We start from the raw sequence: 17,089 nt of genomic DNA, 5'->3' as shown, positions 1-17,089 counted from the left end.
ATATTTTATTTATGTGATGATATTTTTCACACCATAAAAGTGTCACATTGATTTTGAAAAGTTTGTTAAAATGTATAATTACTCCTTTCATTAGAACCAAAATCAAAAGTATTTAAAGGCATCTTTAAAATATATGCAATATACAAATTTTAAGATATTTGGCTTTCCGTTTTCTTGGTACTAACCTCTTAGTAAGTAATGTTGGTAATGAACCAACCTTCATAACTAAAACTCGACAAGAAGTCTTAGACATAATTCTTGTCTCAGATAGTATACACCATATGACTGGAAAGTATCCAAAGAACACTCGTTCTCTGATCATAGATATATCCAGTTCAATATAAATGTGGATGATAACCCGAGTCCATTGACTTTTCGAAACTATCGGAAAACTCACTGGGCTTTATACAGGAAGTCATTACAGAGTTTACTAGAACCTGGACTATCTAGTCCTCAATTTAACGCTAACGAACTTGACAACAAAGTCAATGACCTTACCTCAGCTATGAACAGATCGCTAGAAATTGCTTGTCCACTTATACACATAAGAGGAAAGAGGAAACCACAATGGTGGGCCTCAGACTCGCTCAGGAAGGAATGCAGGAAACTTTTCAACCGGGCCAAAGCTACAAGACTAGCCTCTGATTGGGACTCCTACAAAGAATCCCTAAGAATCTACAAGAAGGCACTAAGGAAATCCAAGCGATCTTCTTGGCGATCCTTCTTTGGTATAATAGAAGAAACTTCTGAAGCCTCTAGGTTACGGAAAATTCTTTCAACTAATCCGGCTATGCCAAGCTGCTTGAAAAATACAGACGGCTCCTGGAAAAATTCAAGTAATGAATCGCTGAACTTACTATTGGACACTCACTTTCCTGGTGGTTCTCTTACCGAAACTTGCAACTGTTTTATACGTTCAAGTTCAAATTCAACATATCCACAAGGTCTAATCACAAAGGATAAGCTACAATGGGCTATCAACAGCTTCAAACCATTTAAAGTTGCAGGACCAGATGGTATAATACCAATCGAATTACAAAAGGCTTCTGATATAATTGCACCAATCCTTGAGGCAATTTTTACCAGCTGTCTTTACCTGGTCCATGTTCCCTCGGCATGGAGAGAAGTTAAAGTTGTTTTTATACCTAAAGCAGGTAAATGCTCCCAAGTCAATCCTAAAGATCTACTACCTATAAGTCTATCATCATTCCTTCTTAAGACCCTGGAAGTATTGATTGATATCCATTTAAGGGCACGTATCGATACAAGACTTCTGTCTTCGTCTCAACATGCCTACTGTAAGGGTAAATCGGTGGAAACAGCGTTACACACTTTAGTTCGCACCATCGAATATTCCCTCCATCACAAAGAGTTCACTTTGGTTGCTTTCCTTGACATCGAAGGTGCCTTTAACAACGTGGACACATCTGCAATCACATCTGCACTGACATCTCTAAATTTAGAGAGTTCGGGAGTTAATTCAATTAATGCTTACTAGCAGAATAATTAACTCAAAACTGGGCAACTCTTCTTGCAGACGATTCGTTAGTAGAGGGACACCGCAAGGTGGTGTTCTATCCCCTCTCCTCTGGAACCTAGTGGTGAATGAAATCCTAACTAGTCTGGATGCGGAGGGTTTCAGAGTGATAGCTTATGCGGACGACGTTGCTATAGCAGTTTCAGGAAAGCATCTTAATATCCTAAAAGAACTCTTACAAAATGCCTTAGACAGACTAATACTTTGGGCTGATCGGTGTGGACTGGGTGTTAACGCACACAAAACCGATCTGGTCTTATTTTCGAGGAGATACAAAATTCCATTTGTCAACCCTCCTTATATAAAAGGAATCCAATTAAAATTCTCAGACGATGCTAAATACCTAGGTCTTGTCTTAGACAAAAAACTAAATTGGAAACGCAACGTACAGGAAAGAGTCAAAAAAGCTACTGTAGCTCTCTTTTCTTGCAAAAAAGATATTGGTAATAAATGGGGCTTACAACCCAGAATCACGCATTGTCTTTACACATCGGTAATTAGACCGATTTTAATGTACAGTGTAGTAGTATGGTGGACTGCTTTAGAGAAAGGTATAAACAGGGATAAGTCAAATAAAGTCCAACGTTCAGCCTGCCTATGTATAAGCGGATCGCTTCGCACGACCCCATCTGGGGCACTGGACACCTCACTCTATACCTAACACCTCTTGACATATTTAGCAAACAAATAGCTGCAAGCTCTGCAATTCGCCTCAATGCTTCGTCGCAGTGAACTAATATCAACATTGGCCACTCCGTAATTCTAAGGTACTTAGAATCAATTCCAAAGCACACAGACTACACCATCCCCCAACTACAATTCGACAGAAATTTCCAGATTTCTATACCTACCAGATCTTTTTGGGAGGATAGGACATTCTTGGAGGATGAGTCAATCCATTTTTACACAGATGGGTCAAAAACCAAAGAAGGGGTTGGTGGAGGTGTGTACCCTGAACGACTGAAATTAAGTCTTTCATTCCGCCTTCCCAATCATTGTAGCGTGTTCCAGGCCGAAGTAATGGCAATTAAAGAAGCACTATCCTGGCTCAAATAAAACGTTATATCTTGTTAGGATATACGAATCTTCTCAGACAGCCAAGCCGCTCTTAAATTTCTCGCGTCTGTCTCCACAAACTCTCAAACAGTCCAAGATTGTCAATCATCTCTTAATGAGATGACGGAACAGTTTAACATTCACCTCATTTAGGTGCCGAGCCACATGAGACATACCGTAAAATTGAAAAGCCGATGAGCTCGCCAAAAACGGAACACTTTTGCCTAATGTTAGACAAAAACATAACATAGGAACACCACTTGCTACATGCAAATATCTTCTCAAGCAATATGCTCTAGAAACAACAAATGCTAGATGGTCACAGAGTACCACCTGCCTAGCAACCAAGCAAATATGGCCAAGAATAGACTTAAAACGGTCAAAAGGCTTGTTATCACTTAGCAGACAAAGTATAAGCTCTACAATTGGAGTAATAACAGGACACTGCCTCATAGGAAGACATGCTCTGAGGCTAGGGGTCTACACAAATGACTTCTGTAGAAGCTGCATGGACGAGGAGGAAGAGGAAACAGTCCAACACCTTCTGTGTACATGTTCAGCACTCTCCATTAGAAGGAATAACTTTCTCGGTAATCCCTTCTTCGATAACACCAGTGAACTGGCAACGATTGACACAAAACGTCTCTCTAACTTTATTAAAAGTCTGAAATGGTTTGTTTGAATTCATTACTCTCCCATGAGTAACCTCATTAGCATTATCACAATGGACCCTTGAGTTCTACGTGCGTCAATGACATCCGGACAGCCACTCCAACCTAACCTAACCTAACCTAACCTATGGGCAAAAATCCATGTTCAAACTTTAAATGTGAATATCTCGATTAATACGCGTCTAAAAGGCATTAAAGTCGGCACCTAGAGGACAATTTTTGAACTCCAATATTTCTTGATCTAGACCACCTAGATGGCTGAAATTTAAGGATTGTGATCTAGGAATCATTCCCTTTTCATTGGTGTGCCTATCTTTGAATAAGACCAACTTACCGTTTCTTTGTAGCATCTGTAAGACTTCGTAGTGCAAGATAATTTTTAAGTCTTTAAAGTCTTTAAACCCATTTTTGCCACCTATGCCTTAATACAAAAGCTCCATTGACATCACGCTGAGTTCTTCCGATTAGGTCAATGTCATCAGCATATGCTAGTTATTGGAGAGACTTTTGAAAGATAGTGCCTCTATTGTTGACGTGTGAGCTCTGCACTATTTTTTCAAGCACGATGTAAAACAAATCGCATGACAGCGTATCACCTGATCTGGAACTTTTGTTGACATCTAAAGGTTCTGTTAAGTTGTTTCCAACCTCTATGGAGCAGCATGAGTTCTCCATGGTCATCCTTTACAAACGGACCAGTTGGGCAGGATTGCCAAAACTAGACCTGACTCTATACAGATCCATGTAGATACTGTCATATGCGGGCTTGAAATCGATGAAAAGATGGTGGGTGTCGATTTGGTGTTCTTGGGTTTTTTCCAGGATCAGTGTGTATATTTGATCGACTGTGGACTTTCTTGATAAGGAACTATCAGGTGAATGACGATGGGCTTTAGACTTTCACAAATTACAGCAGAGAAGATTTTATAGGCGATGTTTAGTAGACTGATTCCTCTATAGTAGGTGCAGGAGGTTCCATTCATTGGGCATGCTTTCTTCCGACCATATCTAACAGATAAGTTGGTGCATGCTCCTTACCAACTTATCTCCAGCTGCTTTAAAGAGCTCGGAATTCAAGCCATCCACTCCAGCGGCTTTATTAGACTTCAGCTTAGATATGGCAATCTTTACTTCGTCTAAGTCGGGAGGACGGGATTGTGCCTGACAGCGGAATTCAGTTCGTCGTCGCCGCTATAAAGCCTGCAGAAGTGGTCCTTCCATATCCTCAGCATTGACTGCGGTTCCACTATGATGTTTTCACTTTCGTCTTTGCAGCTTTCGGTTCTAGGTTTATGTACCTGTGAATTTCGTTTCACCTGTTCATAAGACTTTCGAACTTTATTCTTGCTTTGAAACCTCTCAACATCTTCGACCGCACGCTTCTCATGCCCTTTCTTTTTCCTTCTGTGAAGTCAGCGTTCCTCTCGCCTCTTCTGCTCATATAGCTCATAAGTAGCTCTCGTCCTTTTATGCAGCGCCGCTTTGTGTGCCTGTTGTTTGGCTGCATTTGCCTGCCGACATTCCTCATCAAACCCGTAGTTCCTTGTTGGTGGTTGCTTGAAACCCAACACGTCAGAGGCGGCTTTTCTGATTGCATCTTAGCAATGTTGCCACTGGTTATCGATATATTGTGTTGGCGGCAGCGAACTTTCCGAAAAAGGTTACTTCTAACTCGGCGGAGAAGGATTTGGCGATTTCTTGAGATTGTAGCCGTTCGAAGTTTTACCTTCTCCCAGCACCTCCCTGTTTTGCCTTGGATCTGGAAACCCGAAGTGCTACCTTGGCTTTAACGAGGTAGTGGTCCGAGTCGATTTTAGCTTCTCGAAAAGTTCGGACACCCATGATGCTGATGTTGCCGAATTAAGACTTGATAGCTCAAGACTTCTTGCCTAAGTCTGGCGCCAATGACGAAGCCGTATCCAAATAAGCACTGTTGGTTTTCGTGGTAGCTGTCACTATAGTAAATATCGCAGTTTTTCATCATCTTTTTGCCCGGCCCATCCCATAGTATTTCCTGGATGGTGGTGATGTCTGCTTTATAGCGGTCTAGGTCTGTTAAGGGACCTAGTATTCCACGTGCATATCCGAAGTTCGTTGTTCTTAATTCGTTTTCGTTGGTTGTCAACAGTAAATCCGTCCGTATCCGAGGCTTGTTGGTGCTGCGCAACTATGAAGCTTTAACGTGGCCAGGAAGTCACAAGGACGGCACAACCCCCAACCTGGAGGGCCAGATCCTAAGTATAACTCCAAGGATGGGGAGCCGGATAAAACCGCTCCTTACAGGCCTGGGCTCCGAATAAGTCGAAGAAGTCCTATGAGGTGTTCACTTAGAAGTTCAACCTTACTGGAACTGTAGACGCCACCGTTGATTAAATCTCAAGAATTCGTCCGCTGCCGTCTGGATTAAAAGAGCGGTGCCATAGTGGAAACACCTCTCCCCTCTCTCTCGTTTGCTGCCCCCAACAACTTTCCACCTGGGTTTTAACCAGATTTCAGAACAGAATTTATCTTAAATCGATAGCTCTATCGGTTCTTGAGATAAGGAATAATACATACACCCACATACATACAGCACTACACAAATCTTTTATTCACATTCTAATGACCTTGAAACGTCGAGAAATGCCAAAATTTTCAATTCGAAAAATCGGACCGATTACACTAACTTTCAATAGGAAGTTAAAAATTATATATACACGTTTTTATAAATATGTTTATATCTACAAAAATTTAATTTGAACTAAAGCAAACAATTTTAAGAGCTTTCATGAAGAGAAATTCAAAATATTGTGCAATATCAAAATATCTTATCCAACTCCAACCAATTTATCATTATTGTCCTTGTATTTCTGAGAATGTTTCAAATGTTTTCCCGTACATATCAACATTCTCATAACATATATTATAGATTATATTGTCACTTTGATAAATTAATATCTATTCCTCAGAGATGCTTTGTCCATTTTAACTTTCTTCAAAATTTTCTTCTTCCACTTCAATTAAAAGAAAACAAAATACCATCGGACACAAGCTTAGGTACTGCAGATACTCAAGCTTTAATTTTAAATGAATATCCTGAGATATCTTCCTTAATGTATCCTTTCTATTTTGGAATTACTTTGTGGAAATAATTGCGCTGGGCTAGTGTGCATCGATAATTTAGTAAAATTGTCCTTTCTATAGCCATATATGCTATAGACGAGATCCAAGTCTCCACTCACATAAACGTTGAAAACCGCAACCTTCAAAGTAAGAATATCTATACGAAAACAAGCTCTGAAAACTATCACATACAACATGCATTCATAAACTCTATTCTCTATTGCATAATTTACAATTTGATTGTTCTTCTTACTTATTTCCCCCAACTTCAATTTGAACTTAAACCTTAACCCAAAAAGTCCAAAAGAAGTATAGACCCAGCATCCCAATTTAACACCATAAAATCCGAAATTTTATTCAGCAAAAACTCTAATTGCACTTTTGGTAAACATATATTTGTTCGAAATACCGGATCAACAGAAATATTTAGCCAAAAGGCACTTTTGCTTCTTCTGTACTTCGAATCTTATTCTACAAGAGTATATGGATGGAGTTGGATATGTACGTACTGTAGGTACAGTTAATCTACCGTAGGTAAGGAAAAGGGCTGAAGTTTTTGATATGTTTTTTAAAGTGATAAAATAGGAAGTTTTGAGATATTTTCACTCATTTTTGAATAAACACCAAAAAACTTTGAAAAAATATTAACCCTTAACTGCGTTTGTTTTGTTTGTTATTAGACACACAAAGAATGAAGTTTGAGGTTATGGTTTCCAATTTTTCTTTACTCTTTGAAGTCAGCTTCAAAAAAAAAAACGGAGACCTCAATTTGGGTCCAGAGACTTAATTTAAATATATAAATTGAAATAGTCCACCTTTAAAGGAAGTTCTTAAAGCTGTGGACTTTTAGTCTAATGACACTGGTTAGGTTAGGTTAGGTTAGGTTGAGGGGCTTTACCGTCACACTTAGATCAATACAGACCCATTGTGATACCCTTGAGTATTGCTTATCAAGCTAATAAGAAAAATCTGTGTGTTCAGTTAGTCAAGCCATTTAGAGCCTTTGACGAAGTTCAGAATGTTTGTACCTGGAGTACTAGAGACTTCTTCTACATCCCCTAAGAAATAGTTGCCAAGCAGTTTCTTCCTTTTATGGGAGAGTGCGGGACAGTGACACACAAAGTGCGCAATGTCTTTGACACTGGTTAACAAGGTAATGTAAGTGGCTAAAGTTTGAATTCGAGTGTAAAATCAATCTATCACGTCAGGTTTTTGAGATACAATCTTTTATAATTCCAGGAAAACCTTATATTAGACTTTTTGAAGCTATGTTATTTCTTATGCCCAGTTAAAAAGAAAACCCTTACGAGGACCTTATGGCAATATGAGAAAGCCAGCTGGTTAGGTTTCTTCAGGAACTTTAAGTGGTCACAATTCTTCTATGTTACTATGATTGTGTTTTTGATTATATTCTAACAAGTAATCTGGTAGTAAGTAATGTAGGTAGTGAACCAACCTTCGTCACAAAAAATCGACAAGAAGTTTTAGATCTGACTCTCGTCTCGTTAAATCTCTCAAATAAAATATTTAATTGGAGAGTATCAAAGGAGAACTCGTTCTCCGATCATAGATACATCCAATTCTCACTTATTGAAGGGACCCCAAAACCGATCCAATTCCGGAACTATAGGAAAACAGATTGGCCAAAATATAGGGCGACTCTGAAAAATCTGATTAAACCAGAACTTTCGGATCCGCCCTTGTGCACTCTTGAACTCGATCAAAAGGTCGTTGAACTTACAGCAGCCCTCAATAAAGCCATGGAAACTGCCTGCCCCCTCACAACAGTGCGAGGAAAGAAGAAACCATATTGGTGGGCTGCTGAACTAGATATACTCAGGAGAGGTTGTAGAAGGCTTTTCAATCAAGCGAAAAAGACTAGACATCCCCAAGATTGGGATTCCTATAAAGAATCTCTCAAAAAGTATAAACTAGAATTGAGAATAGCCAAAAGATCCTCATGGAGATCCTTCTGTAACTCAATAGAAGAATCCGCGGAGGCATCAAGGATAAGAAAGATTCTCTCCACAAGTCCAACCATGCCCAGTTGTCTTAAAAAATCAGATGGTACATGGACTAACTCTTGAGAAGAAACGCTAAACCTGCTATTAGACACCCACTTCCCAGATAGCTCCCAATCCGTTAATACAACATACAGTCCTGGGTCGGGTATTAACTTAATTTTTCCTCAAGGTCTGGTTACAAAAGAAAAATTGACATGGGCTCTGAATAGTTTCAAACCTTACAAATCTCCAGGTCCAGATCAAATCATACCAGCTGAGCTACAATATACCATTGATATAACTTCGCCCATCATTGAGATGATCTTTAAAAGTTGTATAAATCTGGTCTATATACCTCGGCGCTGGAGAGATGTAAAGGTAGTTTTCATTCCCAAGGCGGGCAAATGCTCGCATGTCAACCCTAAGGACCTAAGACCTATTAGCCTATCATCTTTCATTCTCAAAACTCTGGAACGATTGATCGATATCCATATACGTAACAACATTGAGAAGAGACTATCAATGTCTCAGCATGCTTACTGCAAAGGGAAATTGGTAGAAACAGCCTTGCACACTCTGGTAGAACTATCGAATACTCCCTAGATAAAAAGGAATACACTATGGTGGCCTCCTTGGATATTGAGGGCGCTTTCAACAACGTTGACACATCCGCTATCACGTCTGCTATGACGACCTTAAACGTCGAATACTCAATCTGTGAGTTGATTAATCAATGCTAAAAAGCAGGATCATCAACTCCAGTTTGGGAGATTTTTGCACAAAAAGGTCTGTCAGTAGAGGCACTCCGCAAGGTGGTGTTCTGTCCCCTCTCCTGTGGAACATAGTGGTTAACCAACTACTAATATCCCTTGAGAGGGATGGCTACAGAGTGGTTACGTATGCCGATGATGTTGCTATCGCTGTCACAGGGGAACATCCTAATACACTGAGAGTCCTCCTCCAAAATACACTCAATATGCTCACTAGATGGGCTGATAACTGCGGACTTAGTATTAATCCTCAAAAAACAGACCTCGTCCTTTTCACACTGTTTCTTATCGCCAGTTAAAATTTCTATTTTTATTTCCAATTAATACAAAATAAAAATCAATTTCTTTTAACCTTCGTTATAATTACTTTTAATTCTCAAAAATATATATTTTATAAAATGGTGTCGGGTTGAATCGAATATAATCAGAATAATAATTGACCTTCCTTTTACTCAAGAAGGTTAAAAAGCTAACTTTTATAATTATAACATTAATGATTAGTTTGACAAGAAATGTCATATTGGGCTAATATCATATTATGTAATTCACAATAGTAGTTAAATCTTATTTAAAATGTTATGCATATTTGATTTATTTTGTTTTAAATGTTTCTTTAAAATAATATAAATATACATCTTTAACATATGTCAAACATTCTCCGCCCCGGTGAACGATGTTCGCAAATTGGCGCCTTGATGTAAGTGTCCAATCCGGCCCTGGCATATTTTTATTCGATGCGTAAGTACCCCCAAATTGTTTCTAACTTTCTTTGATAAGAACATGCAAAGAGAAAAAATTATTAGAGTAACATAAAACAAGACAAACAAGTTCAAGGTTAACAACAAAAAATAACAGTTTATGTTAGTGCATAACACCTGCACTCATAGTTTTCCTTATTGATTTCATTCAATGAGCTTTTACAACCGTTGCCCATTCAAGGTTACTGTACGATGTTCTTGTTGTTGTTTTCTCTTTACCAATGCACATTATTGAATTCGCCGTGGTCTATTGACGATCGTCTTTAAACGTAAATCGATTTTCATTGATGTCGGGTCGCGGTCGATCGTTATGTTTATTGTGCTCAGTGTTTTAAATTATATTTTTTGTATTAATTTATTAGTATTTCTCGTGCCGGGCGTGTGTAAGTGAAAAATGTTTTTTTTTTTTTTATTATTAAATTATATTATATTATTATCAAATTTATTATTATTACAAATTGGTAGTGCGGTTGCCAATGATTATTATTTTTATATTGATAATAATAAATTATGAAAAACATCAAAGTGATTGAGTGTTGCGTAAAGTGTTTGCTGCTGCTGTCGCTGCTGCTGCTGTCGCTGCTGCTGCTGTCGCTGCTGCTGCTGTCGTTGCTGCTGCTGTCGCTGCTGCTGCTGTTGCTGTTGAATCCGCATAAAGCGCGGGTTGGATGTGGTTTGGTGTTTTTTATTATGTTTTTCATTTTTATTTAATTTATATTTATATTTATATTTATTATAATTTAATTTTATTTATAAATTTTATAAATTTTATTTATTTGGGCTCTTTTTTTTTTTTTGTTTTTAATTATTAAAATTTTGTGTGTGCGTGTGTGCGTGTGCTTACGTGTTTCGGTAGCGTATTTTTTTTTTTTTTACGATTTCGATTTCGGGTGATGAATGTGTGTCATTTTACAATGCAAATAATTGCAAATGGCTGCCGATGTTATCCAACGTTGATGACGTCATATCGGATTTTGGTCTGAATTCGTTTTGAATTCAATTTGATTTAAAAATATAAAATAATTAATTAATTTTTAGTGTTGTGTGATAATTTTTAGCGGTAAAAAAAAATGTTTTAAATAATTTTCCATTGTGTTGTGTTGTTGATTTAAAATTTTGTGAAAATTAGTATAAAATTGTAATCTTGTTGTGTTGTGTAAATATTTATATAAAATATGAAAAAACTGAAAAGCCGACGGCGATTGGATTGTGTTTTTGCCGACGGGGTTTGATGGATTTGCCGAAGGGATTTCATCGATGGATTTGCTGGTGGTGTGGTGTAGTTAAATTTAATTATTTTTTTTTTTTAATTTATTTATTTGAATTTATTGTGTTGTGTATTAAAATTATTATATTTAATAAATTAAAAAAAAAATATTATAATGAGTTTTTCTTTTTTTTTTTTATTTTTTTTTTTAATTTTTTTTTTGAGATTTTGATTTTGTTACATTTTATTTCAAATAATTCTATTTCGAATTCTAATTTTATGGATTCTGAACTGGTTGAATGTTTTCTTTTTGAGATTTATTGAGTGGACTGTAAATGATTTAAATGTGGTGTTGTGTTGTGTGGAGTATTTGATCATTTTGATGATTTTAATATATTTAAAATCAACTATTTTTCGTAAGAATTTTTTTTTTTTTTTTTTATTATTATTATTGATTTAAATTAGGGTGTTTTCATCGGTCGAGGTGTTACACGGTAGGTAACAGATTTTCGTGATAGGCCGTTTCATAATTCCAGATTTTGTTTTTAGCGTTACCACTCGGACTAGTCCGTCAGCTCCCGGATGTGTGTCGGTTATTCTTGCTAATGCCCATTGGGATGGCGGAAGTCTTTCATCCTTGACCAAAACAAGACTTCCAACTTTAGGTTCGGCTTCCCTTTTCGTCCATTTTGGTCGTTGTTGCAATCGTGAAAGGTATTCTCCGTTCCATTTTTGCCAGAATACGTTGACGAGAGCTTGAGTCTTTTTCCATCTGTCTAGATAGCTCATGTTTTCTACGTTTTTGTCCTTTTGAGGAATTGTGAGCAAGGGTTCGCCAATTAGGAAGTGTCCTGGTGTTAAATAGTCTAGATCATCGATATTATCCGATAGAGGGCATAGAGGTCGGGAATTCAAACAGGCTTCGATCTGCGTGAGAAGTGTGTAGAGTTCCTCGAAAGTTAACCTCTCATCTCTTGTGGTTCGTTTTAGATGGTGTTTAACTGATTTCACACCAGCTTCCCAAAGACCACCAAAGTGAGGGGAAGCTGGAGGAATAAAATTCCAGTTTGTTCCTGAATTAGCTAGAGTCCCTGCGATTTCTTTCCAATCGTGTTTAGCTTCTTCTAGCATACGGGCTAATTCGCGATTAGCTCCCACAAAGTTCGTGCCGCAGTCGCTATAAATTTGGGCACAAATGCCTCGGCGTGAGGTGAAGCGACGAAGAGCTGCTAGGAATGCCTGTGTTGTCAAGTCTGACACTGTTTCGAGGTGGATTGCCTTGGTAGACAGGCAAATAAAAATGGCAAAGTATCCTTTGAAAGTTTTAGCTCCTCTTCCTTTCCATGTTTTAATTTCTATAGGACCGGCGTAATCAACTCCTGTATGGGTGAACGGTCTGGATATTCGTACTCGTGGTGCTGGCAGGCTTCCCATGAGTTGTTGTAGACTCCTTTTTTTGTATCTGAAACATATTGGGCAATTATGTATATGTTTTTTTACGTGTTGTTTAAGTCTTGTTATCCAGTAAGTCATACGGATGAAGGCCGCAGTTTGCTGATTTCCTCCGTGTAGGGTCTTATTGTGTGCATCTCGCATCACTAGTTCAGAGAAGTGGTAATTGGGTTTTAGAATGATCGGATGTTGCTGGTTATATGAAAGTAGTGTGTTCTCGAGTCGGCCACCCACACGAAGTAACCCATTACCATCGATGAACGCATTAAGTGATAACAAGGATTTGGGAATTGTATTTTTATTCTCTAATTCACTCAGTTCTGCAGTGAACATGAGCCTTTGTACTGCTTTATGCACCAAGAAGGCTGCAACTTGTAGCTCATCTGGATTCAATTCTCCGGAAATCCTTAATGTTTTTCGTCTTTTTGCAAGGCAATTCCATTTAAAGCGGTAACAGAATGCAATTGCTCTGATGATCTTTGATAGTCGCGAACACCTTAGTATACATCTGTTAATGTCATCATCTGCTTCATCAGAGTTGGCTATTAAGCATTGTTTCTTTTCCGTTCTCCTTTCAATTTCGGTTTCGAGAGTAGATGGTTGTACGGGTATTTCAAATTGCCACTTTTCTCGCAAAAATGAGGGCCCTATCCACCAAAGGTCTTGTGTTCCCAACGCTGAAGGTGAAACGCCCCTAGATGCTAAATCAGCTGGGTTATGGTCTGTTGGAATGTGTTTCCAAATATCGCAGTTTGTTAATCGTTGGATTTCAGCAACCCTGTTACTGACAAACGTTGTCCATTTGGAAGGTTGTGCTTTAATCCAAGCCAACGTAATCATTGAGTCTGACCATGCGTATACCTTTGCGTTCGAGACATGCAGAACTTCTTTTGTGTAATTTAATAGTGATGCCAAGAGAACAGCTCCACAAAGTTCTAGTCGTGGTAGACTGACTGTTTTCAATGGAGCCACCTTTGTTTTCGATATTAGTATATGCATGTGAATATTCTCGGCATTATCAAGGACACGTATGAAGACAACTGCTCCATAAGCCTTCTCCGACGCGTCACTAAAACCGTGAAATTCCACCGATTTCTGTGTATTGTGTGTATTTATCCACCGTGGGATTTTAACGTGTTGTATTAAAGGCAATTCCTTCTGAAAAACTTGCCATTCTTCTTTAAGATCTGATGAAATGGGTTCATCCCAATCGGTTCCTCTGCACCATAATTTTTGCATTATGATCTTGGCTTTGATCACACATGGCGCAATCCAGCCAAGCGGATCAAAAAGTTTTGCAATTGCTGATAGCATTGTCCTTTTTGTCACTTCATCGGTTTCCTGTTGAAAGTTTTTGAACGAAAATGAGTCTTCTTGTGGATTCCATCTTATGCCTAATGTTTTGACATGATCTTTTGATTGAAAAGGCACTTCAAAAGTTATCTCACAATCTTCTTTGGGTAAGTCTTGCAGAAGATCTTTGCAGTTGGACGTCCACTTCCGAAGTTTGAGGCCTGCAGACGCCAAAAGATTTCGTGTTTCTTCGCGTTTTATACGAGTTTCGTCTATAGAATCTCCTCCACTGATGAAATCGTCTACGTACATCTCACTTTTAACCGCAAGAGCTCCCTTTGGATACCTTTCAGACTCATCATCAGCGGCTTTGTGTAGGACACGAATGGCCAAATAAGGCGCACAAGCCGTGCCAAAAGTGACCGTCTTCAGTTTAAAGACCTTGATGGGTTGCTTTGGATTTTCACGCCAAATAATGAGTTGATAGTATCTATCCAGTTCTTGCACAAAAATTTGGCGATACATCTTCTCTATATCAGCTGTTATTGTAAATTTGAATGCTCGCCATTTTAAAATTATGTCAACAATGTTCTTTTGAAGTTTAGGACCTGTCATCAGGTGTTGATTTAAGGATGTACCATCATAGGTTTTTGAGGCTGCATCAAAAACGACTCTTAATTTTGTGGTAGAACTCGATTCTTTAAATACAGCATGATGAGGAAGAAAATAGTGAAAAGGGGTTTTCAAAATTGGGTCGTTTACGTCTACTTCTTCCATGTGTTTCAAACTGAGGTATTCCATGATACATTGGCTGTAACTTTCTTGCAATTTTGGGTCCCTTTCAAATCGTCGTTCCAAAGATAAAAAACGTCGAGTTGCCATTTCTTTGCTGGATCCTAGTTCAGGATGAAATCCTACTTTAAATGGAAGATTCACTTCGTACCGCCCATCACATAATCGCTTGGTTGTTTCATTAAAATACTTTTCGCAGGCAATATCCTCTTCTGAAGCTCGAATCACGAAAGGAATTTCTTCAATCTCCCAAAATTTTCGGATTTGTGTATCGAGATCAATGTGTTGGAAGAAACTTCGGATCGACTTTGGAGTAACTTCAGGATTCTTACCCAATATAATCCACCCCAATTGGGTGTTTTGTGCAATGGGAGCGACTACGTGCTCGCTGCGAATAATTTCCGGTAATATAATGTCCGGATAAACATCTGAGCCGAAAAGTATGTCGATTGGAGCGGGAACATAAAATTCAGGATCTGCTAACTGCAAATTAGCCAGATGATCATAATTGTGTGGTATCATTTTGTGGGTCGGAAGAAGGCCAGTCAACGATTTAAAAATGTACGCTTTGGTTGCGCCTTCAAACGTCGAATGTTTAGATTTAAACATTATGTTAACGTAACTGTGACTGATGCCGCTGCTGACCTTCCCTAGCCCTGATACATTAACATTTGTTTGGTGTTGGGTGAGATTTAAAAGCCTTGCTGCTGACTCAGAGATAAAAGTGGCATCTGAGCCTGGGTCAATAAGTGCTCTGAGATCTGAAAATCTTCCATATTCACATTTAACTCTAACGATCGCAGTGGCTAATAAAATTTGAGTCCCGTGGACTTGAGACGCATAAAAATTGTGTCGGGTATTGCAACCAGGAACACTTTCGCCTGTTGGTTGGAAAGCAGGAGCATTTGGATTCACGGCTACCTGTTGGTTCTGAAGTTGTGAACTTCGTTGTTGAAAATGTGTTGAGTTGTTCGCATTAGAACTTGAATTTTGTGAAATTGAGTTACTAGGATTAGAAATCGTGTTTTGTGTGTGTAAATTGTTGTGCAAAAAAGAGTGATGTTTTTGGTTACAAAAATAACAGGACCGGTTACTTAAACAAAAACGAGTTTTGTGGCTGTAAGCAAGACAGTTTTCACACACTCCAGCTTGCTGTACAGCCTGTTGCTTTTGTACCGCATCCATGTTTAAAAACCGATAACATTTCATCAACGAGTGTTGTCCTTTTTTGCAAATTTGACATTGATATTGCGTTTTAAATTGTTGTTTTTGGGTTTTAGCATGAAATGTTTTAGCTGTGACAGGCGATTTCGTGACTGGCTTTGGCTGTGTAGTGCAACTGGCTTGCTGCACAATAGCTTCCAAAGTCCGAAAACGTGATTTAAGAAAATCAGTAAAATCGGCGAAGGTTGGGAGTTCTTTGTTATTGCCGAGCTTTTCTTCCCATAGCTGTTGGGTTTTGGCGGATAGTTTTTGAAAGAGAATATAAATTAATATTGTGTCCCAGTCCTTCACTGGTAATCCTAAATTTTCCAGTGCGTGAACAACTTCGATTGTTGTGTCAAGTAAGCTTTTAAGGGTTTCGGCAGATTCCTTACTTTGTACAGGTTGGCCAAAAAAGACCTTGAGATAAGAATTGACCAAAACTCTTTTATGATCATACCTTTCTTTCAATAAATCCCATGCCTTTGCATAATTCCCAGAACTAAGATCTAAATGATGCAGAAGACGTTCGGCATCGCCTGTCAAACTTTCTTTCAAAAAATGCATTTTTTGGATCTCGTTCAAGCCAGGATTGTTATGAACAAGTGACGTAAAAATATCGTGATAGGAACGCCACGATGTATAAGACCCCGAGAACGTGGGAGGTTTGATTGGAGGAAGCTTGAGGACATTTGGCTGTGACTGGTGTATTGCTGATGGAAGGCCTGTTGATGGAGGTGCTCCCACTGTAGGCGTAAGTGGAGCGGACGGACTTAATTTGTCTAAACCATCCATCATTTCAGTCCTATATTCGAGATAAATGGCGCGAATTTGATCGAACACCGCTATCATGTCTTCCTTTTTAAAATTCTCTTCGAGCTTCCCCCCGCTAACGATTTCCTCGTGATATCGTTTGGCATTTTCTAAATTTTGTTCAAGTAGCTCCATGCGAGTTTTTCAAATAGTTACTCGTTCGACGAGCCTGGCCTGTCTTCTTAAAATTAGAAAAGTCGCGCTCTAATTGCGCCAAAACTTCTTTTTGAAGCTCCCCAAACGACATAATGGACTTTTGTTATTTAAAAAATGTAATAAAAAAAAGAGCAAAAAAAAATACTTTAAAAATGAGGACTTACTTTGTGTGCCTTCGATGGATGTTGTAGAGTTGAGTTTGGAATTAATTACGCGTCGCGGGAGCCCCGATTTGCACAGCACAATTATGTTCTTTTTAAATAATTTAAATTTATA

The 17,089-nt window shown here is 38.5% G+C and overlaps 1 protein-coding gene across 1 annotated transcript; it reads right to left on the bottom strand.

The window, feature by feature from the left end:
- Nucleotides 1-11,560: 11,560 nt before the first annotated feature.
- Nucleotides 11,561-16,792, bottom strand: LOC129950673 (uncharacterized). The gene has a single exon (XM_056062598.1). The coding sequence runs from the start codon at nucleotides 16,790-16,792 to the stop codon at nucleotides 11,561-11,563; it is 5,232 nt and encodes a 1,743-aa protein (XP_055918573.1).
- Between the last annotated feature and the right edge of the window lie 297 nt (nucleotides 16,793-17,089).

This window comes from Eupeodes corollae, chromosome 3 (genome assembly GCF_945859685.1).
Source record: "Eupeodes corollae chromosome 3, idEupCoro1.1, whole genome shotgun sequence".
Classification (NCBI taxonomy): domain Eukaryota; kingdom Metazoa; phylum Arthropoda; class Insecta; order Diptera; family Syrphidae; genus Eupeodes; species Eupeodes corollae.
This window is presented reverse-complemented; position numbering and strand designations above follow the sequence as displayed.